The sequence below is a fragment of the Brienomyrus brachyistius genome, chromosome 4, assembly GCF_023856365.1.
Source record: "Brienomyrus brachyistius isolate T26 chromosome 4, BBRACH_0.4, whole genome shotgun sequence".
Classification (NCBI taxonomy): Eukaryota; Metazoa; Chordata; class Actinopteri; order Osteoglossiformes; family Mormyridae; genus Brienomyrus; species Brienomyrus brachyistius.
The window spans coordinates 3,367,413-3,394,075 of NC_064536.1; the positions used below are offsets into that span (position 1 = coordinate 3,367,413).

Genomic DNA, 26,663 nt, shown 5'->3' on the forward strand with positions numbered 1-26,663 from the left:
CTCTCTCTACTCAAAAAAAAAGCATAAGTGTGAGTGTTTCTGTGAATGCACGTGCAAGCATGGTACCTGTCTCCACCTCCTCCTCATCATAGACATCCACCTCCAGCAAGCGGATCAGCATGCGAGACAGGATGCGCAGGAACTGCAGGTATGCGCCCGTTTTCCCCACCTGCAAGGAGCGTGGCAGCATTGACACTGGCATCCATCGGTAGGTGGCCTGCTGTAAATGAGTGTAACGCAATCTCCCCCAACACCCACTAACACTGACAGAGTGTAACTCTCTCTGTCCCTTAACACCCACTAATACTGACAGAGTGTAACTCTCTCTGTCCCTTAACACTCACTAACACTGATGGAGTGTAATTCTCTCTGTCCCTTAACACCCACTAACACTGATGGAGTGTAGAATCCTCTCCCCCAACACCCACTAACACTGACAGAGTGTAACTCTCTCTGTCCCTTAACACTCACTAACACTGATGGAGTGTAACTCTCTCTGTCCCTTAACACCCACTAACACTGATGGAGTGTAACTCTCTCTGTCCCTTAACACTCACTAACACTGATGGAGTGTAGCACCCTCTCCCCCAACACCCACTAACACTGACAGAGTGTAACTCTCTCTGTCCCTTAACACTGACTAACACTGATATAGCATAATGCGTTCTCCATTAACATTCACTAACACTAACAGAACATAATGCCCTCTCCCTTAACACTGACTAACACAGACAGAGAATAATGCCCTTTATCATGTTTTAGCCATGTGAAAAATAAGGACATGAACACTGATAAGCATCTGGAGATCTTCTGTAAAGGTACTCAGAAGGTCACTGTGATGGGGGGGGGGGGTTATCTTGCCTGGGGGGGTCCGCTGAGCAGCAACCGCCGGGGGTGCGTGGGGGCAGGGGCGTCAGGGGCGGCCTGGTTATTGAAATCAGCGTGGTGCTGTCGGGCGCTGGTCCAGCGGCGGTAGTATAGGGACTGTTCTGGCCCGGGTAGGTCAGGGGACAGGGGGGGCCGCAGCGAGCTGGTCCAGGCCACGTCAGCATGGGGGAGCAGCGAGGACGAGTGTAGGCGGCCCAGCGGCTCACCCGCCAGGAGCCCATGGGCGGCCCGGGACAGTATGACGACACGGGGCGAGCCAGGTGACGGTGCAGGGGGGGCGGGGTGTGGTCCCGTGGACGAGGAAGGGGAGGCAAAGGTGGAGGAGGGTGACACAGAGGAAGAAGGGAGGGGGGCCGGTTTGGCAGCGGGCAGCTGACTGCCCTGGGAGTCACACTCCTGTTTGATTCCCTCTGTGAAGTCCCTCTCCGGGACTGGGGGGGCGTCGGGGTAGCCGGCAGAGCTGGAGGGCTTCTGGGAGGAGTCAGGGGCGCTGGAGGAGCTGACGGTGTTCTCGGTGGTGGAGCCTGTGGGGGGTGAGGCACAACTGAGAAAGCAGGGCTGGACAGTGATTGGAGGATACGGACCCAAAGGCGACATCACTCGGCCGACCCTGGGACTTGAACTGGCGACCTTCTGATCACAGCGTCCCGCCGAGCAGCACAGCGCAAGCCGGAGAAGTGACATACGGTGCTTTTCTCACATTCACACGTTGAAAAATATCCCCAATAACACGATGAATCATCCGTCTTCCAGAAGCGCTTATTCAACACGATCATGCGAGCCCAGAGTAAATGCCCTTATAAATAATAAATATTTAAGATTTTACGGCCAAAACCGGGCAAACACCGGGACAGTGTCCATCCCAACCAGTGATAAACATGGCCCAGTCCCAACTTTGCTGAAATGCGCTGCTGGCATCCAGTTCAAATTGAGCATATTTTTGTCATAACAACAAAATTTCTCAGTTTCAAAATTTGATATGTCGTCTTTGCTCTCTTTTCAGTTAAATACGGGTTAATATGGTTTGCAAATTTAGTGCCTGAGAGAGAATCCCAGAGGTGCATAGGAACAGAAACCTCACACTTCTGTCTGCTGGACATTCTGTCGTAGTGGGACACTGGGGCATTTCTTCACGGGTTCCAAACCTGAGTTGCTGGTGCTGCTGGTACTGCTTTGGGGGCTCTCCACTTCCATTGGTAGCTCATCTGGGTTTTCCGGGCCGGCCGACTCGCGGTTCCCCTGGGACACATAGCAGCAGGCCAGGCCCACCTCCTGCTCCAGCGCAGTGCGTGTCAGGTAGCTGGAGTCGATCAGCCGCAGGTCGCAGTACTTCAGGGACCTGCGTTCAGCATTGGGTGTGGTGATGCGGTTTAATAGCTGAGCTCGGAACAGTGTCAAAAACACCAGGACATGCTGAGAAACCTGCAATTGTGAATGAGAAGCTAGGAAGCCGGTAACAATACATAAAAATGGCCACTAGGTGGCATGCGCGCCATGTAGGATACATGAACACTAGCTTGATGCAGAAAAACCGTCCTTGGTAAGAATGGTGTATTGCGGGGGGGACGAGCACACTACCTAGGGAAGCTCTCCCCCAGAGGGTCCTTCCCAGTCAGGATGACAATGCAGGGAAGTCCCTCCAGATCCTGGTAGGTGTGTGGGACCCAGTCATCGCTCTCACGACCCCTCCAAGCCTGGCATGCACACACACACACACACAGATTTTACAACGGTAACCTAACTGAGTGTACTGCCACAGGTAAAGCTAAAAATGCGCACAAAATAATTTGAACCAAAACTACAAAAAAAGAACATTAATTGAAGTAAAATAAGATACAAAAATAAAATTAAAAAGTACAGCTAAACACTTTACCACTGAAGTAGACTTGTAAATCTTTAAGTACCGTTAATGACACCCGCACCAGCTTTTGCCCATTTTGAGGATATTTGTACATATTGTACGCTATGTATTCATGTCGGATTCTCTAAAGATGCAACATATGAAACTTAAACTGAAGCTGAAATATATGAAGGTAAACAGAAATACATCTGTAAGTTAAAAACCAACAAAACCACACTGAAAACTGACTAGAACTAAGCCAGATTTCAAAGGCAAACTGAAAATAATATAAAAGTATTTAAAAATACAAGCTTTAATAAGACTTGCCCCCGCGTCCCTGTCGATGGTCCTGCCCCGATCCCCCCCCCCCCCCAGCCAATCACGTACCCTGAGGCGAGCCAGGAAGTGAGGCGGCAGGCTGAGCTCGGCTGAGGGTCGCCCCAGCACCACGGCGAAGCGCAGCTGTAGGCCGAGCCGGTCGCGCGCCTCCTCCAGACGCTCTCGGGCCAACATGGCCAGCTGCAGCGAGGGCACGCGCACCACAAGCATGGAGCCGCGGCCCGGCCCGTCTCGGTCCGGCCCGCCTCGGTCCGGTCCGCCCAGCAGGTCCTCCACGATGGCCAGCGTCTCGGGGGTAGTGTGCCCGCGCAGTGACGGCGCACCAGCCATAGACATCATGGCCTCCGTGTACTGTTGGATCAGGAGGTAGCTGCGGATCACCATGCTGTGCAGATGGGGGTGTCTAGGGAAGGGGTGGGAACATAATCAGATTTGATCGCGTGGAGCAGTTGTGTGATTATACTGAGCAACACAAAACCTGACGTCAGGGCTGCCCACCTCTCCAGGAGGATGTTGACCATCTTCTCAAAGGCATCGTCGCAGCGAAGAATGGGACTGGCCACGCCCCACCGCAGAGAGCGGCTGTAGTCACTCAGACCGAAGTAGACCAGCTCTTCGGGTGACTGCTCCCCCTGGTGGCCAAACAGGAATTTCGCACTTCGATGAGCGGCATTTGAAACTGGATATATCCAGAGGGTTTACATTCATTTTTTTACATTTTTTTTGCTTGTTTCTGTTGTCCCGGTAGACCAAAGCTTACCTGGCTCTCCGGGAGGCCCCAGTGCACCTCGTTGCGGGCGCTGATCCGGGACTGCCAGGTCTGCAGGGTGAACGCGAAGCTGCTGACCTGCAGCACCAGCAGGTTCGGGGCCTCCAGCACTTCCTGGCAGTTAACGACGCGGTCGGCCAGGCCCTGCAACTCCCCGTGGCACACTGAACCCGACAGTGCACTGGGGCGGGGGGCAGAACGGACACCTCAAGAATCCACTAAAATTCCTCGGACCAGTAAAACTTGTCAGGGGAGGGCTGGAGGTACTGGCAGTGGAACATCTCATCTGAGGGGGCGGCAGGGGATGGACTGATAGGAGATTTAAATCTAGTCGCTTCGAATTTATAATAATTTGATCAAACTGAGCGAATATCAGGGATTGGAAAAAAAGTATGGCTTAAAAATATACAAATACATATTTTTTGGAAATTGACTAAGCTTTCCCTCAACTAGTGGGTTATGGGTTAGGGTTTACTAGAACATGGACACAGGTTCTCTACTCAGAAATAATAAACTTGCATTAGAATTAGACAGCAGCCAACATGAAGTAACGTTAGGATCCCAGCACATCCCAGGAGCTCACCTGGTGAGATCGACGTGCGCGTTGTCGTGGATGAGCACGAACAGCGTGTATGGGTTCTGTTTGATGTTCCGCATGAAGGCCTGCATCCTGATGTGGACGTCCGCGTCCAGGCGCACCACGTACTTGTCCGATTTCAGGTGGGCCGTTGTGGCGTCCTCCATGCCAAGGTCCACAAGAACTCCTGAAGATGCCGGAGTCAACGCAGTGAGGAAAACGAGGTAAATGCCATCACGCCTTACAGGCAGTTCTGACTGGTCTACTTCCTGCCCACCTGACTGTCTGATTCTCTGCATGGTCTGGTGCACCAAGACCTGGGAGGGAGGGACCAGCACCAGGAAGTCCACTTTGCAGAAGCGGCCCAGGTCCAGGTCCTGGCTGTTGGAGTCGGCAATGGCGCAGACCTGGGAGAGGAGACGCCGCGCTACGCTCAGCTGCGAGGGGTAGATCTGGAACGTGTCGCTCATGGGGTCTGTCAGGGGCGTTGCGGAAAAAAACAACATACAAAGATTTATCTGCGGCCCTTACGAACTAGCAGTGAATTTATGATGTATCAACCTGCCAGGACCTTTGGAAATTTTGGTGGACAGAGGATGTGGTCTTGCAAATGGACTGGAGTAACCGTGAGTAAATGCTATAGATTCAAATCCCAATGGACCCTATAATAATCCTTAGTGGGTACTTAAACTTAATAGATCCACTTGTCAGCTGCATAAATTATTTAAAATGCTATTTGCTTTGCATGAAAGCATCAGAAAAGAGCATAAATGTACGTTAGGGAGACAGAGAGTTGGAGGGTGGGTGTGTAAGAGATAGACTGGGTGTGAGAGCTCACCCGGATGGGTGACGAGCCCCCCCCCCATCTCCTCCAGCTGGAGGACACAGACATCCTCGTCCCCCTGGGGGGGCTGCGTCGGATGTTCCCTCCGTCTCCTCTGCAGCCGGGCCAGTTGCTTGTCCAGGCTGTCCCCTGCAAAAACGGTCACCGCGGTCATCAAAGCCCATCCAGCTCTCGCTGCAGGATGCTCATTGTCTCCGGATGTCCGGAAATGAGATGGTAAGAGCTATAGGGATGGGGTGTTGTGGGGGGAGGAAGAGGAGGAGACACAGGGACACTCACCCAAGGACGTGGTCTTGAAATGGGAGGCCAAGGCGCTGACCTTGCCAGTGATGAGCTCATAGCTGATCTCCTTGAGGAACTCGTTGGTTGTGAGCATGCTCTCTGCCAGAGCGCGGGATTGGTACTTTCCTGAGGGAAGACACATGCTCACAGATATCCGTGTGGGAACTATTGATTCAGTTCTATGACCATAACCCTAATTCTAACTATAGTAACCTTAACCTCTACCCAGTAACCTCTAACCTCTAACCAGAAGTAACCAAATGAAATACAAGGCTTTTAGTTCTTTTATTGCAGTGACAGAATTTTATGATTTGAGTTTCTCTTTCACATTTTCCATATTTATATAGCAGTTGTATATATTATCATATTTTTTTGACACATGTACATATGGTACGCTGAACTAAAGATATCTATGAATGTACAGGGTCACATGACTCACAGGGTCACATGACTCACAGGGTCACGTGACACTCGCAGGTGGGTCAGACTCACCCAGCACCAGCACGCAGAACTCGACGCCCCGTGTCTCCGAGGTGCAAACGATGGCCACATAGTCGGGTCGGCGGGGGGGGCAGGGCCCCTCCCCCAGGGAGCGCAGGGCCTCGCCGATACCCTCCCCCAGCGAGCGCTGGGCCACCAGCACCTGCACAGCACCGGCGGAGACGCTGGCGGCCAACCGAGCCAGCCAGGGCAGCTGGGAGGGCGGCACAGGGGCCGCGGGGGGGGCCGAAAGCATCGCCCTCAGGGTGATCTGCTCAAACTCTTCCTGCAGGGGGATCTCATCCCAGCCTTTGGGGGGTGGGGCAGTGAGCATCACATGACACATTAGAGTCACGTGACTATAATCATACTACTAATATGGTTACAGTTACACAGCATCATGTGATTATACAGACAAGCCTCTACTTACGTAAATCTGGACTTGCGTAAAAAAATCCCCGCCATGCACATTATCTATAGGTAATGCTTTGTCAAGCACAAGGTCGTTTTGCCAGACAAGGCAGGCAGCTATGGCTTCCCAGTGCTCGTGTGTCTTGAGGCATGAGAACATCTTTTCTAATTATGCAGTGCTTTACACAAATGTAAATAATTAATTTAATTGGCTGTGCCTCTGATTTAATACAGTATTCAGGATGTCTGACATTTGCTGGAGAATCTTATTAATTGTATATTTTTTTATGCCTGAGTTTGCAACAAATGCCTAGGCTAGGCTAGCTTATGCTAGGTAGGACAGCCTGGGCTATGTTAGGCTAGGCTAGGCTAAGCTTAGGTCATGTTAGGATATGTTAGGCTAGGCTAGGCTAGCTTATGTTAGGTAGGACAGCCTGGGCTATGTTAGGCTAGGCTAGGCTAAGCTTAGGTCATGTTAGGATATGTTAGCCTAGGCTAGGCTAGCTTATGCTAGGTAGGACAGCCTGGGCTATGTTAGGCTAGGCTAGGCCAAGCTTAGGTCATGTTAGGATATGTTAGGCTAGGCTAGGCTAGCTTATGTTAGGTAGGACAGCCTGGGCTATGTTAGGCTAGGCTAGGCCAAGCTTAGGTCATGTTAGGATATGTTAGGCTAGGCTAGGCTAGCTTAGGCTATGTTAGGCTAGGCTAGGTTATGTTGAATGGCGGGGGAGGAAGCTGAATGCTACATACGCAAATTTTGACTTGACTGGTACGGGGTTCAAGAAAGGTGCATTTGTACACTGATAATACAAGTGTATTATCCTTAGATTATCCTTGTGTTGGTGTAAAACTATGATATTATGCCTGTCAAAGTGTGCCAGCTTCGCCATTTCAGAACCTCGGCAAAAATCATCCTAGTATTTGCAGTGACCGTCCAGTGCAGCCATGTATTTTTTGACTTGGCCACCTGTTCTAATGTTAAATTGTGTTTTTTGTTCTAAGCCAAAGTACACTTGCTACCCAGAAAAACAGCTTTAAACATTTCTTTGGACTGCCTAAGACTTTTGCACAGTACTGCACATCTATTAGAGGTTATATCAGTTGTGGTCTTGGTCACTGTGTTTATGCTTAGTTAACTCTAATCCGGTCTCATTCATCTGTACAGTTGGTTACTTAACTAAAGTTGTGGTTAAATACTTGTTTTAATGTGCTCTAGCAGGACCCCTTCTGGGGACTGGCTTGCCGGTTGGTCGCTTTGCCACTGGAGGGTGATCTCGCTTTGTTCAGCTCACTTTAAGGCTTGGATATCCGTGCAATGTTAATTACCACAGGTATGAAATTCCTATGTAAATATATTGGGAAAGCAATGATAGGCTGAACAAACTGTCAGTCATTCCACCTGGGCCTTACCCAGCTGAACCAGGTACTGCAGGGTGAGCAGGACCATATCCTCCACGCTGAGCAGCTGGCTGTTGGACATTCCCAGACTCTCCAGGGTCTTCTGGGTCAGCTGGCTGCACTTATAGCAGCTCACCAGCAGGGGGCTCACCACAATATCACCCACGTTGCCATAGAAATATGGTAAGCTACCATAGCCTGAATACAAATAGGGGCTGTGAACATCGGCCTAAATCACAGAATGTATGTACAGAGAGACAATCCATAGCCATTATGTCTCTGCTTGCAAAGCTAGAAGCAGATTTATGACGACCCTGGAAATTAATTTATCCTGCTGGTCAACAGCTTCAAAATCAGCAGCAATTAAGGCACAAATCAAGAAAGTTAATCGATGAATATAGAGACATCACTCTACAGGTGCCCTGAGTTGGGTAATTCAGGTCCAGAGAGTACAAGTTCAGACCGGGATTTTGTTTCAGCCAACAATACTCTGTGACTGTGACTCTTCATACTCAACTGGTTGGTTGAAAAAATATCTTGGCCTGGACCTTTACTCTCTGGACCTGAGCTACTCAACTCTGGCCCTGACTAAGGCGAACTCATCAATGCATAGGAAGATGTTACTGTAACTACAGCCACTGTTATTGTACCTATGAGGATGACAGGCCGGACCCCTGAGTTGTTCAGCAGGTTGTCGGGGACGACCACCGTGTCTCCCATGGCGATAGGCTGGGGCTGTATGATGCCTGACAGCAGTGGGGGTGGGGCAACATTCAGGAGGGTGTCTAAGGAAACGCACGCAGGGAAAAATCAATGTAGCCTAGCACGTCATTTCACAGAAACACACACGTATATAAGCACATGTCCTCGTGATGCTCATCATCCTGCCCGTGAGAGAGTGTCAAAGCGGGTGGTGCTGCAGTTCCCTCACATGGTATGGATGCCGCACCATGGACCTCAAAGCAGACCTGGGCAATTACTTTCGGCAGAGGGCTAAACCCAAGCCTCACCATGTCAACGGGGGTCATTTTTAATGATTATTTTCATGCCCTGTGAAAGCCATAATAATAGATTTGTTAGTTTTTACTGTATATTTATTATTAATTCAAACAAGGATGCGTGACCAAAAATCTGTACATCTTCATAGATTTCAATGCAAGACGTTTTTTTCCTAATTATCAAGCAGGCCAGTTAAAATAGCTGAGGTGAGCGCTAGCAGATAGGTATAATTTCCTGTCCCTTTCATTCAAGCATTGCCCCTGTTTAGCTGGCTGAGGGTAACACACTTAGCCCTTCACGTTAGCCACAATGATGTCCTTTTAGAGCGTTCCAACCTGGCGGCCGGGCGGTGGGGCACACTGCGGGCATGGGCACAGCGCTGGATGGCACGGGCACAGGGGAGCTCGGGTACCAGCCTCGGTGACGCTTCTTGGGTGGACCGGAGGTCATGGCGGGTAGGCCTGGGGGTCACACAAAGAGTCACATAAAATCTGCTATCACATAGCCACCCGCTATCACATAGCTTCCCGCTAACACATAGCCACCCGCTATCACATAGCCACCCGCTATCACATAGCTACCTGCTAACACATAGCCGTCCACCAGCACATAGCTACCTGCTAACACGTAGCAACCCGCTAATACATTGCATCTGCTAACACATAGCCACCTGTTAACAAACACGAAGCTGATTACCATCATTATTAATAAACTACTGTAGATAAATGGTCGGCAAATGTCGTATGCATACCACTAGTAGTATGTGAGCTCTCTGTGATGGAATGCTGAAATACCTCTTTTAACGACATGGATCATAATGGCGGTGCATGGAGAGCCCAATATTTCCTGAGGTGGTACCCAGTAGAAGTTTGAAAACCACTGAACTAGATGTTTTAAGATATTATTTGACGGAGTATAGGACGACATCCAGTGTGTAGTGTTTATTATTAAATGCTTCATATTTACAGATATGTTATACACGTTTATGTAATACTTGGCATGCAGATTCAGTTGTTGACAACAATCAAGCACAATCTTTGCGAATGTCACGCACAGCAGGAGAAACCCAGAACTCACCAGAGCTGTGATGTCCTGGCCCGCACATTTGGTACCCCAGGCCATGTGCCAGTGCCTGGGCAGCCAGGGGCAAGGTCGGCGATGGCCCTAGAGGGCCAGCTCGCCCCCCGGTGGCGAAGCCGTTCACTCGCAGGGCAGTGGGAACTGGAGCAAGGCGGAAGCAAGTGTTAATGACCTACACTGGCTTTGTGAGGTTGTCCATTTATGACCTCTCGGTTGCCATGGGGACTCGTCGAAGATTACCGCATGGGTTGGGCAGGTCAACAGCGTGGGTCAATAATGCCGTGACACCCAGCAACCCTTGTGCAATGGTGCGAAGGCATTAGAATTCAAGGCTTTCTAAATAAAATGGAGCCACTCTTGGGTTGGACAGAAGACCTCATGCTCCGATTGGACGTAGGCATAGGCCAAGTAGGAGCTGGCTACAAAGGGGACTTGTTATGTGCAGCCTATGAGCAGTATCGATTTCATTTCCGTGACAAGCTATTGATCATTCGTGGGGACTTTCTTGACATATAATTATGGGTGACAGCTTGCTGTAAAAGCGTCGATTTGCACTGAAGTCCTCCCGGCCAAACAGTAAACAGCCCGGCAGAACCATCGAGGATCTGGGGTAATTACAGGCTTTCGCTTGACTACAGCCGGGCATGAGGCATGATTACAGATGTGGGAGTAAGAAAAGGTGAAAGATGGAGAGCGAGCTCTGAAAGAAAGGGCGTCATGGAGACAGGAGGCGGAGTCTCAGACCTATGGGCAGGGTCTTGGTCCCCAAGGGCGGAGTCAGCAGTGAGGGTCTGGGGATGCTGCTCTCCATGGGCACCTCCTGACTCCTGAAGAGCCCAGCAGTAGTGGCAGGCTGTGTTCGCGTTGGAGGAGAATCTAATTGGACACATGGGGAGGGGGATTTAGGTGACAGGTTAGGACATATAACTAATCCTAGACTCAACAGAGTCCACGACAAAAAACAACGCAGAACTACAGAGAGAGGTCTCTGGGAAACATGGCAGACCTCTAACTAATCAGAACCATTTGGGTTTTCTCCCACTGATATTTAATATGTATTCTGCTCATTTAGTATCAGCTCTGGGTCTCAGGGGACGACAGTAACCGTCTGAAGTTTGAGCTTTAACAGCGAGACTGTGCAGTTTCTCACTGCTGGGCCAGATCACTCCAGCCTTCATCGGCTAAGTTTCCCGTTACCTCTCAAAGCCCTTCAGTCAACAAGGCAAGCAGCCCTCTGCCAAGACATTACAGCACCTGTGCAAACCCCTTATCTGAGCCTTTGTGTTTGCGCCCCCCCGCGAGTGTGCACAGCCGGAACACTGAGAACTAGACGTGCTGTACTGGGCCACGCGATACGGAGGACTGGGTCACGCCGACCACCGGGACAGGGTGGCCTGACTCTCAGAATCACCCAGGGAAATGTTATGCCTGTCAGTTCTAGGACTCTGAGGGTTAGGGTTGTGAAGAGGCTATTTAGGTTAAAGTGAGCTCACTGTGCTTTGAAAACAGTTGGCAATGTGCCTTAAAAATAAAGCCCAGACCGACTGTCATGGGGAAACAAATACCATTATATATTGGTTTTCTATTGGACCAGAGAAGGTGTCTATATTGGCCAACAGAGATCTACCTCTGAGTTTTTGTGAAAGCACAGCACATCCAAGCTTTTAGAGCAAGCTAGATATATAATAGGTTCAGATCCTGCCACATGGTACTTGAAAATCGCAAGATGACTGAGAGAGGGACTCAGGAAGTCACGCGATGTAGGTCCACCCACCCGAGTGAGAGAAGGGGGAGGAGCTGTGACCGTCCGTGCCTCCGTTCTCCCTGCTGCTGTGGGGCGAGGAGGAGGAGCTGGGTTTGGAAGAGTCGGCGCTGCTGGAGGACGGTTTCGTCCTGCTGTCTGTGGGGGGAGACGCCATGTCAGGCCCCAGCATTGCATTAAATCTAGGATTTAATTACCCTTCTTATGCTCTCTTAACTTCCACACCGTGTTTCTCTTACGCTGTAAAGCCCAAATAATAAATAACAAACAGTACAAGAGACCATGATCAAATAGCTCTGTAAGAGAGCTGAATCCGCAGCTGTGCTTTCCACTGGTAACTGGGCGACGGGGTGAAGCAGGCATTTGGTGTGGACAGCCCTGGCCGGCCCCACCTTTCCAGCAGATGAGGGGTCCTTTGCACAGAGCACCCTGAGAGTTCCTCATCAGGTAGTACTTTAAGTGCTTCTGCTTCTTGGGCTGTGTGGACAGCTTCAGGTTGATGTGGTTGGAGAACTCTGTGAAGTAGCGGAAGCCTGTCTCGCCACAGCCGACGCAGTTGCCTAAAAACCCTAGACAAAAGCAAACGAAAGCCGATCATTTCTGAATTAATGACAGAAACAGACAAACTCTGTTATAAAATACAATAAAAACGTCACAGAAAAAAAATATTACAAACTGGAGTATACTGTTCATCTTGGTGTATCTGGAAAACTGCCGTTTCTCCTTTTTGTGATTTTGTGACTATATGTTATACAATATATGTTGTGAAAAGTAATTAAGCATATAGAATGTAGCTAAATGAATAAATATAATGAGTAATATAATAGGGCTGCCCAAATTACTACAAGTAATGAATAAAGTAACAGAGCTGACCAAATAAGTACATGTCATGAGTAAAGTGACAGGACTGACCAAACAAATAATGTCATGAGTAAAGTAACAGGGCTAACTAAACGAGTCCATGCAATGAGTAAAGTGACAGGGGTGACAAAAATGAATACAGGTAATGAGTAAAGTGACAGGGGTGACTAAATGAGTACATGTCATGAGTAAAGTGACAGGGGTGACTAAATGAGTACATGTCATGAGTAAAGTGACAGGGGTGACTAAACGAGTCCATGCAATGAGTAAAGTGACAGGGGTGACTAAATGAGTACAGGTAATGAGTAAAGTGACAGGGGTGACTAAACGAGTCCATGTAATGAGTGAAGTGACAGGGGTGACTAAATGAGTACATGTCATGAGTAAAGTGACAGGGGTGACTAAACGAGTCCATGTAATGAGTGAAGTGACAGGGGTGACTAAACGAGTCCATGTAATGAGTAAAGTGACAGGGGTGACTAAACGAGTCCATGTAATGAGTAAAGTGACAGGGGTGACTAAATGAGTACAGGTAATGAGTAAAGTGACAGGGGTGACTAAATGAGTACAGGTAATGAGTAAAGTGACAGGGGTGACTAAATGAGTACAGGTAATGAGTAAAGTGACAGGGGTGACTAAATGAGTACAGGTAATGAGTAAAGTGACAGGGGTGACTAAATGAGTACAGGTAATGAGTAAAGTGACAGGGGTGACTAAATGAGTACAGGTAATGAGTAAAGTGACAGGGGTGACTAAATGAGTACAGGTAATGAGTAAAGTGACAGGGGTGACTAAATGAGTCCATGTAATGAGTAAAGTGACAGGGGTGACTAAATGAGTACAGGTAATGAGTAAAGTGACAGGGGTGATAAAAATGAGTACATGTAATGAGTTAAGTAACAGGGGTGACTAAATGAGTACAGGTAATGAGTAAAGTAATAGGGCTGGCCAAATTAGTACATTTAAAGAGTAAAGTGAAAGGAGTGACTAAGCAAGAACATATAATAAAGGGGCAGCAGGAAAGGATGAGGCCTGACCTAAAAGTGCATTTTTGCCACTGTCGTCAGGCAGGAATCGCCTGTCCACCGCACACACCAGGATGTGCTCGGGGATGCTGGGCGACTTGGCCCCGACCAGGCAGAATCCGGCAGGGACCTCCGTCGGCTCTGTTCCCATGGAGACCAGGCGCAGGTCTTTCCCGGCTTGACAGAAACCTGGAGACGTGGGATTGTTACTAAGTCCTTGGCCACAGGGGAAATATGTATGATGCGAAAGTGTGCATTCCTAAAAGAACCATTCCCTAGGATAGACCTACTGTACATATTTCAAGAAATATAAGAAAAACCCATAACAAATCTAAGTTAATGTGTTATTTCATTGGACTTATAATAAATGTACTGGAATTACTAATACTTAAATGATTTTGTGAAACACAAATAGTACTTGTACAAATATTTTTACAGCATCCATTTGCAGCTGGGTTAATTGTATTGAATGACTACAAAGTAAAATTTACGTTAATTTTGCCTATGTAGAATTTTTTTTATTAGTTATACGCTCTAAGATGATAGAGGCTTCGGAATTACAACGTGCTGTTAACGCTCCCGAGGGAGACATTCGAACGGTGTACAAAGAGCCGAACGACTGGCTCGCATCAGTCAATAAACGACACCTTGAAGAGACAGGAAGTTCAAAAAGCCATTAATGTCACGCGAAACGCAGGAGGGCGGGCTCCATGGGGGGGCAGCATCGTGGGACAGCACTACCATCGGTGGTGCAGCATCCGTCGGCGGCGGCGCCCTGCAGGTAGGGCAGAGGGGGGCTGCTGGAGTCCGAGGCGTCCTCGTCGTCGGCGTCGTCCTCGTTCTCCGTGCTCTCAGACACCCGGTCGTTGGGCGGGTCCTGGTCGGGCCGCTCTGCACACTGGAGGGGGATCTCCATCTTGGGCTTGACATCTGAGCCAAAGTAGTAGGACCGAGCAGAGGAGTGTTTCCCAACAAACTCCCGTTAGCGACTTACATGATCGGACCCATTCAGCTGCACTATGCAAGTTGCTAATGTAGTTCGGAACCGTGCTTTTGGGAAATACGCATCCGGGTCGGGTCAGTCCGGCGGTACCAAGCCGAAAATGTATCGTTTTGGATGACGAGCTTTCGGATCTCTTAAAAGCTTTCATTTATTTTTTAAATGAAAGCAACTTACATTTTTTTTGCGTGTAAGCCCCTCAATTGTTAGCGCAACGCTCTACTTTTTTAGCTACAGGAGCCTCTCAACATTAAGCTTTTTTGTATTTTTCAGGTATTATAATAAAAAGAAATTAAGCAATGTATTTTAACTGGGCAGAGTAATTTTGTATTTGATGCAACTGCTGTTGGATCCTTAGATTCTGTTGCATTTTTATGCAAACATTTTTTAAATTCTGTTTTCCATATGAAATTTTTATTATAATTCTATTATTCCAGGTAAACCTAGTAAACATGCTATAGTGGGAAACAATTGACCCATTTGTTCGTCAATGAAACACAAGTATGAGTGTATCTGCCAACCAGCAGTTTAGTGTGGCGTCGTTTCTGTAAGCAAGCCGAATTACCTGTAGCTCAGCTAACTGGGGAGAAAATGATCAATGATCGCGTATAGCAACCCAACCAGCTCGAAAATTATCAATAACCCAACGACTTCAGGAAAACAGAGCGGCAAATTACTACTAACTCAGCAATTCCAGAGAATACAGTCAATGTCCGCTAGCTTTTACCCAGGCCCCCACCCTGGCTCCACCCTGGCTCCGCCCTGGCCCCACCCTGGCTCCGCCCTGGCCCCGCCCTGGCCCCTCCCTTGCTCCGCCCTGGCCCCCACCCTGGCTCCGCCCTGGCCCCTCCCTGGCTCCATCCTGGCTCCGCCCACTCCCCCAATATCCCTACCGTCCAGGGCAGTGGCGTAGCGTTCGGGCTCCAAGTACAGCTGGCTGAAGACTGGTAGCGGGGAGGACATGCTGGAGCGGAGCGAGGCCTCGATGGAGCTGTGCAGGGCCTCCTCGAAGCCGGCCGGCTTCAGCTGGCCCGGGTACGCGTTCCCCATTGTCTGCAGGGAGCAGCACGCAGCCTCAGCAACATTACTTCACGGCTCCTTCCCGAAGAGGGACCATAATTCATACAGAGGGGCCAACCTTATCATTAGCCAATAAAATGTGAGTGACAGGGGGTGGGGCCAATCAGCTTTCAGTTGGGGACAGAGCCCCTGTGGCCCCGCCCCCACTTCAGCAGTAATGTAACATTTATCGCTGTGGGATGTTTAACACTGCAGCCTTGCGCCTTCCATGTCTCAGGTTCGAAAGGGTCCCCGGAGGTGCATGAGCAGCTACTGATGATGTAAGGAATCAAAAACGGCCTGGAAGCAGGAGAATCCTTGAGGAGGAGCATGCAGAAGGTGCTAGTTCCTTCGCGGTTTAGCAAACATCTGCTAATGTGGCGTTCAGCACATGACCGGCAATAGATGAACATAATCAGGCTGAGCGGTCGGAGTGCCTGCCCCCCCCTCAGCCTCCTCCCATTCATCTGCCCCCCCCCCTCCGCCCCCTCTCCTCCTGGGGACATCTGCCAGACCCTGCTCCCAACACCTGGAGCAGGCCGTGCAGTCAGGCTCGCGTCAGCAGGTGGCAGCTGTATGGGCCTCAGTGGGCCAGCTGTTCCCACCGGAGCGGGGGGTGGGCTCACCGTGGGCGGCACGTGCTGTCCCAGGTCGCTCTTTGACGCGACCTCCTAACCCGAATTCACAGCTCAATAACCTCTTGCTCCATCCATTTCGTGCCAAGACCCACAATGAGCAGCTTTTCATAAACCCAGAGGCTCACTGCCGCAATAATATAACAGGCTTGGGGATACGATCCCAAGCAGTCGATAAAGACCCATAACACTCACGGCTAATTAATACTCAGCGCTTACTAGTTATTCGGCTTCCTAAAGGAGCTGACAGACTGATCTATGTAGCAAAGGAAACGACGTCGAGGCTGACTGGAAAAATGACTTTGGTTTTTTTGCGTTTCTAAATCCACATTTGTCTAAATCACAACCACCCCCCATCCCCTGTTATATTTTTGTCAGCCATTATTGCCTTTCAAAAGATGCTGCAGAAACGACGAGTTTGGGAAACATGAGCAGGGAAGGGGGGGTCATGGGCGGTGAACGGGCCACGTGCCAGAGAGCAAACAGCCCCCCGCCCACTAATCCACCCACCTGCTCCCTTTATTGGCTATATGGCCATGGGCTCAAATCGCAGAAAGATGAGGACGCCGTCACCCACTGGGGGTCCAGGTCCGACTTTTGACCTGGGGGGTTCATTCCGATCCCCACGCAGCTGGCCCCCGTGCCACACAAGGACGCAGGAGGAGGCCAGGCCAGATTAAGCAATCTGCTTAATACAAAGAGTCAACAGTGCTTATTCCTTAACAATACGGAGCCAGGGGAGAGAGCAAGCAGGAAGAAGAGGAGGAGGATGAGAGAGAGGGAGGGTGGGAGTGAAGAAAGGGGAAGAGAAAAGGAGAAGAGAATGGGGGAGTGACAGGGATAAGAGAGGGAAAGATGGAGAGAAGGGGAAGAGAGAAATTGGGAGTGAGATGGAGAGACGGCGAGAGAGGGGGAGTGGGGAAAAGAGAGAGGGGGGTGAAAGAAAAGAAAGAGGAAGCTAGATGGAGAGAAGGGGAGGGGAGAAAGGGGGAGTAAGAGGGAGAGATGGAGAGAGAGAGGGGGAGTGAAAGGAAAGAAAGGAAGATAGATAAGAGAAGGGGAGCAGAGAAAGGGGGAGTGAGAGGGATAAAGAGGGAGAGATGGAGAGAAGGGGAGGACAGAGGAAGTGAGAAGGAAAAATGATGGAGAGAGAGGGGGAGTGAGAGGGAATTAGAAGGAGAGAGATGAGAGAAGAGGAGGACACAAAGAGAGGCAGAGTGAGAAATGAAATAGGGTGGATGGAAGAGAGAACAGGAAGAGAGAGGGACTGAGAGAGGGACTGAGAGAGGGACTGAGAGAGGGACTGAGAGAGGGACGAGAGGGAATGAAGCGACGCTTAAGTAAAGGCCACAAGGACCAGCCCCGCAGCTCTCTGAGGACTCTGTGCTTCAGCCGTTACAGAAAGGCAGTGATTAGCCGCTGCTGCAAAGACTGAGGGAGGAGCGGCGCCCCCCCAAAGCCCAGATGGCGCGGCCACATCGCCGCGAATCGATCGGGGGCGAGCCCCGCCCACTGAGGAGTAACCACAGAGACATCGCCATGGAGATGGCGCAATCCAGGGATCTGGCAGGTGCAGGTTCTGAAACCTTCCTTTGACACTTCAGTGAAGCATATAAGCTTGATGAGAAGTTTTCCGTCACTTTCGCCCTAAGACTAGCTAAAAGGGTTAAAAACGACTGGAAAATATTCCAGATCTCCGCAGCCTGTTGTACCCGCACTGCTTCTACCCAAAGGAGGCAGAAGAGGTCACACTCGGCTCCATGCTAACGGGGGTGGGGGGGTGGCTTACCTTGCACGCTTCTCTCAGTTCGGACTCCGCCCCATGCTTGTCCAGGTCAGAGGTGGGCCTCAGGGGGTGTCCTGCACTGCCGGAAGCGCTTAGAACCAGGGCCACAGCGCCCAGGCAGCCAAGAAGACGAAAGCCAGGCCTGGAATCACAGACACAGCCGGGACCGTCATGCATAACTGGCACACAACTAGAGGAGGAACGTGCACATTTCAGCCGGAATCTCCTAATGACATGGGCAGCACAGGGTGTAGGCTCATGCTCTGAGAGGGTGACTGCTGTTGAACCATTGGATAAGATAAGGCACTTTAGGTAGCATCAACATATATTTGCATTTTCAGCTAAAAAGGAAAACAGGCCATTGTTTTGGACGGCTAAAAATGATTAAGAACTAAATTGGTATTAGAAATACAAATAAAAACGTAATAGAGCTTCCTGATACCCAGAATAATGTAGGGTACCTTTCAAAATTCATTTCATTTAACCTAAAATTAAACAATTGTTAAAAAGATAATGAATTAATCCCAGTATCAGAAAACAAAATGTATAATTTATTTTACAGTCATAAAATAAATTTTGTTCTATATCGATATATGCATTCAATTAAAATATGCAATTTTCTCAATGACCAAGCGACTCGAGTCAGAGAACTTTCCGGAGACATTTGGCTGCAAAGTGGGCGTCCTCCACACACCCAGGAACGTCCCTGACCGGAGAGAACCGAGGCAGCAGTGCTCTCGATCACACCGAAATAAAAGCACATGACGCAACAGCCAGGGTGGAACCTGTCACACTGGAGAACAGTTAGCAAAGAGATAGCAATCTTCCGGGGGGGGGGGGGGGGGGGGTTGTGGTCTCTGACACAGCAGCATTCCAGGGGAGGGGCCGTCTAAGGAATACCCCAATCCCAGCCCCATGAACATAAGCTGAGGTCACCTTCCTCACCAGCTAGCTGTAAGCCTGTTTATTAGGTCAAGGACAGAGACTATGAATGGATGCTAAAGAAGACTGTGGCTTTTAATATTTTTTTTTTTTAGGGGGGGAGGGGGGGGGGCGGGGGGTTGATCTCATGTGAAAACTCGTCCCTGTTGGTTTAACAGTAAGATGGAGCTCAGCCCGTGGGTCACCTTGAACCCCGACCCTTCGCGCGGAAGGCTCGTGTCAGACGCTCTCTGACTGGATGCGGGAGAGGGTAGGATCTGCACCAGTGGGGGGAGGGGGGTGGGGGCAAAGAGGTACTGGAGCTGAAGCAGTGGCCCCCCGCATCCATGCACGGGGCTCTGGGCTAATGAGATTTCAGGGGCCATTTAACCTAATTTGGGGGGCTTTGTTCCGGGCTAATTGAGGCCCCCAGGTCCTGCACGAGTGCCCTCCCGTTCCAGCATGTCGACCGGGTCCTGAAATTCCTCTTAAATCCGGGCCTCTTAATCAACGAGATCAGGCCTGTATCGTCATACCTGAGGTTAGTGCATGACAGGGGAATCAAAGCGAATGATTAAATCAAAGAAAAAAATTACCGAGCGTAAAGAAAACACAAGACCTAACGAAGAGCGCAATTGAGAAGTTAAGTTATAAACACTGCTAGCTGTTGTTCCAGAATGAAATGACTGTTTTTCATTACGTGGATATCTTTAAAATTAATAAATAATACAACCGACTTTTTAAGGATCCTGGCACAGCCAGTCCCGCGGGGTGATTGGCTTCCGGTGGTTTCGGGGAACCTCTTGAAGATTAAATCCTGGGTGGCCCTTATTCGGGATCGTCCTGACACTCCTCACGGTTTCTGCCGAACATCCTTAGAGCGGTGCGCTGGAGTCCCAGCGTGACCGACACATGATGAACAGCACGCAAACGTGAGCACCGCGAAAAAAACAAAAACGAACAAAAAAAAAACAAAAAACACGATTCTACGCCTAGTCACGCAAATGACACGGGAGGCTCATGACTCCAGTCGACTTTCTTTCAAGTGATTTTCAGTCATTATCGGTTGGGTGAAAACTTTTTAGATGTTTCCCATAAAAGGTACGCTGTAGTGGCAATGCATTCAAAACGATCGAATGAATGAATGAATGAATCGAAAAACGAACATTATCTTTCACTAATACTAATAACAATAATAATAACATGTCAAGATAATCACTATTCCTTTCCTAGCATGTGAAATAGGCCATTTGGCACCAAAGCCAAGTGCGTCCAGGATGACCAGGCAAAAGAGAAGCGATGTAAAGAAGTCTGTTATGTAGGGGACGTTATGTGGGAATCGCACCATTGGTGACATCAAACAGCATAGATGTAGATGTACTAGAGAAGCGAGATACATCAGTACCCATATCTCCCCACTGAAACCCTGCCGAGCCCCTGCTTTGACTGTCCACACCCCTCATTTACGCAATTACATTATCCCACTGACAATAGACTTGAATGAACTTTTCCTTGCCATCTGATCCGAGGAATTTTCCCGCTGCCAGAGTCATATTCCCCCCCCCGCTGCTGAAGCTATGAGCTGGAATCCCCAGCACAAACAGGGATCGGGCACGACCACCTTCAGAGTTAAGTGTTACAAACGCGACATTTTTCAGGAGTACAGGAAGTGCCGTGGAGAATGGGATGGTGGAGATGGATACGCAACAACCCCATTAAGATTCCCTTAAAACCAGCTTTCCCACCTTAGACCATCCAACAGATCAACCATATGAACAAAAACCAGCAACGAACAACGTTATAAATGACACCAGCGAAGGAGAGTTTTACCTTCCATGGTCCAGCCCTTTAAATTCCAAACCAGAACTGAGTCCAGAGTCCAGACCCTGACAGTTAAACACCAAAATGCAGCAGAATTGTGCTCAGACCCTGCTGTCCACCTTTGGAAGTCCTCAGGGGGGCCAAAAAGAGAATTAATTTCAGGTCTAAAAGTTCATAGTTGAAGGATAATCCTCACTAGCAACCGCCTCTGGCTAGCTGCTAGTTCTCTGTTCAAGGCCCAGCTCAGCTCTGACAGTGAATCCCTATTCTCTGCTCCAGTGCAGTAAACACCGCCCTCCCACACACACACACACACACACACACACACACACGCGCGCGCGTGCGCACACGCACACACACACTGTCCCTCCTTGCTTTTGCCATTTGCTCCTGAGGGCGGGGGGGGTCACTTGAGACTCATCCATCTTGGTCCTGCTGACACCAACCCTCACCCCCCCCCCCTTTAGCCTCTCCCCCCTTTCCAAAGCCAAGCCCCCCCATGGGGACAGGGACAGATGCTGTGCCGATGACCAAGCAAAAGAGAAGCAACTGGGGTCTCCTCGCATCAAGAGACCCACGAGCTGGTAACACGAATACCTGACCAGAGGGGGGGGGGGGGAATCACCAGCAAAAGCATAAAGCACCTTTACATGTGCAAAAAAAACACCACCCTTCTCCATCTTCCCCGGTCAACCAAAACCCCCAGCCTCCCCTCCTCCGCCTTTTACTGGGGCCACTTAATAAAAGTGCTCAGCCTTGGGTGAGAAGGAGCTTGCTTGTGAGGGACTGGGGTGGGGCAGGAGGTTAGGGGTCGAAACCGGCACCTCCATCTTTTGGCCCCCATGGCCTTGTGTGTGACGTGGCCCTGCCCCTCTCCTAAAATGCAGATAGTGCTTCCCTGGGAAGTTACTCATGCCGTAAATGCCAGGATCCCAGTGGGCACATCTGGTCTAAACAGCTCATCTTGGAGTCGTCACCAATACGCGGAGCCTGTGCAGCATCGTCGTGAAAATGCCTGGCCGTGCTCTGCTGAATGCGACGGACTGCAGCCCCGACTGCACGCAGGGGGGGATGCAGGCGGTGCCAGGTCTGGCTTAACGTGCTTCCCGGTTTTCCATCTCACAAACGTGGAGACCCCCGTCTCTGACAAATCGCTACTGCCGAACTGTGGAATATTTCCGTGTACATCTACTCAGGCTACAGGAACAAGGGCCACACTCTTTCATCACAACATTATCACAACAGTCCCCCACTGTTTACAGTCTTTGACTCTATATTCTCTGCTTCTCGCATGCAGGAAGAAAAAAAAATAAATTAATGACCTGAACTTAATTGATGGTGCGTCAGATAAAACAATTTCTTCAAGCAAACAAGAGCTCTTTGTAATCGTGTCCTGCAATTATGGGATTCGGGGTCTGTTAATCTTTAACGGCGACCCACTCTAAGGGAGATATTTAACGGCATAAAAGATTAATGAGCTGCACAGGATGCACGCAGCTGCGGTACTGGAGCACGGTAGATGCGGTGGCTGTTCCTGTTTCTGCAGAAATATGTCGCCTACCCCCCCGCAGCTTCAGGTGCTCACCCGTGTTTGGGACAGGGCCACAGCTAAAGTCGGCATTTAGAGCTATTCTCGTCAGCAAACCCCCAACCCACCCCCCCACCCCAGTGAATCTGTTTTTGTCGTTCCTTTGCTGTTGGACTGGGGGGGAGGTGGATATTTCACATGTAAACACAGAGTCAATGTGGGGGAAGGAACGGAGGGCTGGCGTGCCCCCCCCCCCAAGTGGAAACGCAAACTGCCCACGACTTCTGAGACCGGCTCTCTGGCAGAGGTGCACCATTAGTAGATCGGACTCTTGGGAACCAGCTGTGGTGTCTTTAAGCGACGGAAAGCGAGCGGGGATGCCGGCGGTTTGTCACGGGCCGCCTGGGCTCTGCCCTAATTTCCTTATAAAAGCCCCCCCTGGGCTCTGAAGGGCAAATTGGACTGGAGATGAGGAGATCTTCTCCATTCATCGCCTGTGGAGTAACAGTAACAAAAGGCCACATTGGGGCTGAATGGCATTGCTGAGGTCAGCAGCGGAGGAACCGAGCCTGTGAAGATTAGCCAGGGGACTATAAAGGCAGGGGTGGGAAGGAGGGGGGCTATAATACCAGGTTTAAGGGGAAGGGGGGGGGCGGATTGGGGGAGACAAAAGGAGCATTTGGGCAGATGAAGAAGTCATCATCATTTAGCCACTGGAAGTTTACTGTCGAGTCATAAAAGCTATTTAGAACTGGGGGGGCATTTCAAAGACCAGGGTGTGGGGTTGTTGGGGTGGAGGGGGGGGGGGGGTGGTGGGCTTGGCATTGGTCAGCCAGTTGCTCCAGAATTGTGGGGACAATTCATTAGAGGACAGCTGGCCTTTGTTTTCACACTGAGCTGATTGCAGCGCTGACCTTGCCGTACACCCTGCAGCTGAGGATGGGTTTAAGGGCAAGGTTTTTAACCTTTAACTGTACCTAGGTCACAGGCAAGAAGGGCTCGGTGAAATCTGTCGCCAAAGGCTCTTAAACAGCCCCTCATTAGAAACTGAGCCCATTCTTCCGAAGTGAATATGCCCACGTAGCTGCCGCAGCAGTCAAAGAGAACCGCAGAAAAAGAAAGTAATTAGCAATTAGTCAAAACGGCTCATACCGCAGCTATTTTACAGAGGAGGGGGTGGCCGAGGCGGGTGTGTACAGTAGCGAGAAGCCACAGTCCCGTGAGCTGAAAGAACTCCAGGAGACACAGACACAAGCACAGAGAACAACGGAGAGCTATCATCCGCATTAGCATGAATATCAGACAGATATCATTTTCTGATTGACGCATGGGTAAATACGAAGAGGGCAAGAAGACTGAAATGGCCGTCTGTCGAGACCTGCTGGAGTTCCTTAAAAGTTGGGAAAAGCCATTATTTTGAAGTGTCATTCCGAAGGGACCCTTCCATGTAGATTCTGAGTCCTAGCATGTTCTCTAGATGTTCTGAGTTTCAGTCACACCGCAGCCAGGGAAAGGGCAGGAATTATTATCATAGAAAGGCATGGATACTCTAAGAATTCAGAGGGCAAGGAACACAACTACCTTCATAATTATAAGTATTTAGCAGGCACTTTTGTCCAAAGCGACGTACAAGTTCGGCAAATAGCACATTACAAACACACGTGCCGTTCAGAAGTGGACTAGAGATCAGCGGCGCTGAGTAGAACTTCCAAAGAATGCCCATTGGATATACATATTATTGCTACTTGAAGGTTTAAAACTCAAGTTATCAGAATTAGAGACTGCCCGAGAAGCAGCTTACAAACTTTAGCCAAATTCCACATGAGCAGGGTGGGCATCATAAAGCCACCTGCCCACCATAAAGCCACCTGTTTCATCCTGTGCCTGATATACCTAGTCACCCTATGCAAGATAAGCAGTTGGAAGATGGATGGATGGTTCTGATGTAATAGTATAATCATTCACCCTTTTATAATAGCTGTTTATCTAGTTAGTGTTATAGTGGTCCAGTGCTTATTACAGGAGGCATAATGTATAATGTAGGGTGTACTCTGGCTCGCAGAGAACATACCAAAGCCCAAGTCATTTAGACTACAGGAGGAAATGTGAGAACCCAGGATAAGCCCAGGTAGAACGTATGAAGTCCACACCGACACGAAAACCCAGGATAAGCCCAGGTAGAACATGTGAAGTCTACACCGATACGAGAACCCAGGAGAAGCCCATGTAGAACATGTGAAGTCCACACCGATATGAGAAGCCAGGAGAAGCCCAGGTAGAACATGTGAAGTCTACGCCGATACGAGAAGCCAGGATAAGCCCAGGTAGAACATGTGAAGTCCACACCGATACGAGAACCCAGGATAAGCCCAGGTAGAACATGTGAAGTCTACACCGATACCAGAAGCCAGGAGAAGCCCAGGTAGAACATGTGAAGTCTACACCGATACCAGAAGCCAGGAGAAGCCCAGGTAGAACATGTGAAGTCTACGCCAATACGAGAAGCCAGGATAAGCCCAGGTAGAACATGTGAAGTCTACACCGATACCAGAAGCCAGGAGAAGCCCAGGTAGAACATGTGAAGTCTACGCCGATACGAGAAGCCAGGATAAGCCCAGGTAGAACATGTGAAGTCTACACCGATACGAGAACCCAGGAGAAGCCCAGGTAGAACATGTGAAGTTCACACACACATCAAGGCATGTTCCTGGGCTAGTCACCAGGCAGTTATGGAGCCACGTGTAACAGGAATCCTGTGTTATGAAAACGCAGCGTCTTCTCAAATGACGGGGGGGCCACTGAAGGGTCAAGGACGCCCCCCAGCACCAGGGGAGGTGGGGGGGGGGGGGGGGGTCAAGTCGCGAAACACATCTGATGTGACGCGGGGCAACAGGGCATCTGTTGAGTGTGAAGGGCTTTTAAAGAACAGAAACAGGGACAAATGGACAACTTTGTGGGGGGGGGGGGGGATGTCGCATCTGGACCTGAGTGTGGATGGGCGCAGAATCCCATATAGATACGAAATCAAACATCTGTAACTGGTTGTCTTCTGTCTCCAGCCGTCACGCACAGCTGGAGTTGTCATGTTTAAATTCCCCTCACCAGTCCTGAGCACACAGAACATTTATTGCAAAGGTATACCTAGAATTTCTGGATCCCCTGACAAAATGTCACCTTTGCCCTCGACCCTTATGCATTTAAATATTCAAGGACCCCTGCTGAGTTCTGCCAGGGTATCCATGCCCCTCCAATGTCCTCACAGTAAAAGTCCCAGTAAATAATTTGAAAAAGTTATTTGTCTCCATGGCAACAACAGCTAAGCGGTAAGTAAGCTACTAAATGTAATGCAGTATAATGCAACCGGACACCCCTAACCCCCCCCCCCCGGACCCCCCCCCAGCCTTGCAACGGAACAAGGCCCACTGCCGAGGCCTTTCCTGCCTCGTGTTCCTCTCTGGAGGGGACAAAGACACCCCAAATGGGGTGAAACAGATGAGGCGACAGGCTGACAAAGAAGGCCCTTCTTGGCCGGGAAGGAGGCTCCGCCCCCTAGCCTCCCACCAGGCAGACTGCCTTTATCCGTCACCCCCTCTTCCTGACCCCGGGCAGATCTGCCCGATCAACACGTCCAGCTGACAGGAGCTCCGTCCTCTTCTGATTGATAAGAGCCCGTCGCCCCCGGCGACAAAGCCTACACCTTAATCCCATCCCAAGTGCCTGGGTCTTTTTGTGTCTCCCGGGAACAATGGGTCCGCTGGGCTTCTGTCGTGGCAGAACCCCACTGCTAGGGGAGGGAGGGGCCTCTTGGTGAATTCGTGGACTCCCCACATGGAGGATGTGTCCCACGTCAATCGAATGTGCTTCCCCACACGAAAAAGGAGGCCGGCAAACTGCGGTTTAGCTACCTCTATTACTGACACATCAGTAACAAATCAGTGACAAATCTACCAGTGGATTTAAATAAACTGTTTCTATTTCAAGCCGCTAAACTTAAATATGAAAGCTAAATGCCGTACCCGGATTCCGCAGAACAAACGTCCGTTATCTCACCACTGTTTACAGACATGAATCTGCTTGCGGAAATCACTTCAGGTGCACTTCTTGTTTCCTTGTCGTCCAGTCATGAGACACGAGTCGATCTTATCGCCACGGGGGCGGCGATCTGGAGTTGGTCAGAACAGTTGGGGTTACCAGAGTAAACAAAGACAGTTTACCTTCCCTGCTGACTAGCTCAGCCCTCTCACTAGTTAACACCCAGATTTTTTGTTGCTGTTCATAATCTCCCGTGCTACAGGCAACAATTTTCGGAATTTAAGGGGTCAAAGGACCCCTTTACTTGCAACGCCCCCCCCCCCCCC

General features: G+C 49.9%; 1 protein-coding gene across 2 annotated transcripts in view; it reads right to left on the minus strand.

The window, feature by feature from the left end:
- greb1l (GREB1 like retinoic acid receptor coactivator) overlaps positions 1-26,663 on the minus strand; it is a 46,926-nt gene that overhangs the window by 7,396 nt on the left and 12,867 nt on the right. Inside the window, exons 1-24 of one of the 2 annotated variants that reach the window (XM_049012253.1) lie at positions 20,787-21,007; positions 18,039-18,177; positions 15,449-15,608; positions 14,297-14,485; positions 13,568-13,744; positions 12,062-12,238; positions 11,682-11,807; positions 10,652-10,783; positions 9,905-10,048; positions 9,163-9,288; positions 8,479-8,613; positions 7,841-8,026; positions 6,032-6,328; positions 5,537-5,665; positions 5,252-5,386; positions 4,691-4,888; positions 4,420-4,600; positions 3,828-4,017; positions 3,566-3,699; positions 3,116-3,470; positions 2,467-2,582; positions 2,034-2,227; positions 862-1,412; positions 67-169 (exon numbers count right to left, since the gene is read on the minus strand). In XM_049012253.1, coding sequence (XP_048868210.1) covers positions 67-169; positions 862-1,412; positions 2,034-2,227; positions 2,467-2,582; positions 3,116-3,470; positions 3,566-3,699; positions 3,828-4,017; positions 4,420-4,600; positions 4,691-4,888; positions 5,252-5,386; positions 5,537-5,665; positions 6,032-6,328; positions 7,841-8,026; positions 8,479-8,613; positions 9,163-9,288; positions 9,905-10,048; positions 10,652-10,783; positions 11,682-11,807; positions 12,062-12,238; positions 13,568-13,744; positions 14,297-14,485; positions 15,449-15,605 — 4,132 coding nt within the window. In that variant the 5' untranslated portion in view covers positions 15,606-15,608; positions 18,039-18,177; positions 20,787-21,007. Of the gene's footprint in view, positions 1-66; positions 170-861; positions 1,413-2,033; positions 2,228-2,466; positions 2,583-3,115; positions 3,471-3,565; positions 3,700-3,827; positions 4,018-4,419; positions 4,601-4,690; positions 4,889-5,251; positions 5,387-5,536; positions 5,666-6,031; positions 6,329-7,840; positions 8,027-8,478; positions 8,614-9,162; positions 9,289-9,904; positions 10,049-10,651; positions 10,784-11,681; positions 11,808-12,061; positions 12,239-13,567; positions 13,745-14,296; positions 14,486-15,448; positions 15,609-18,038; positions 18,178-20,786; positions 21,008-26,663 lie in introns of those variants that run through there. The other variant, XM_049012252.1, reaches the window with a different exon arrangement.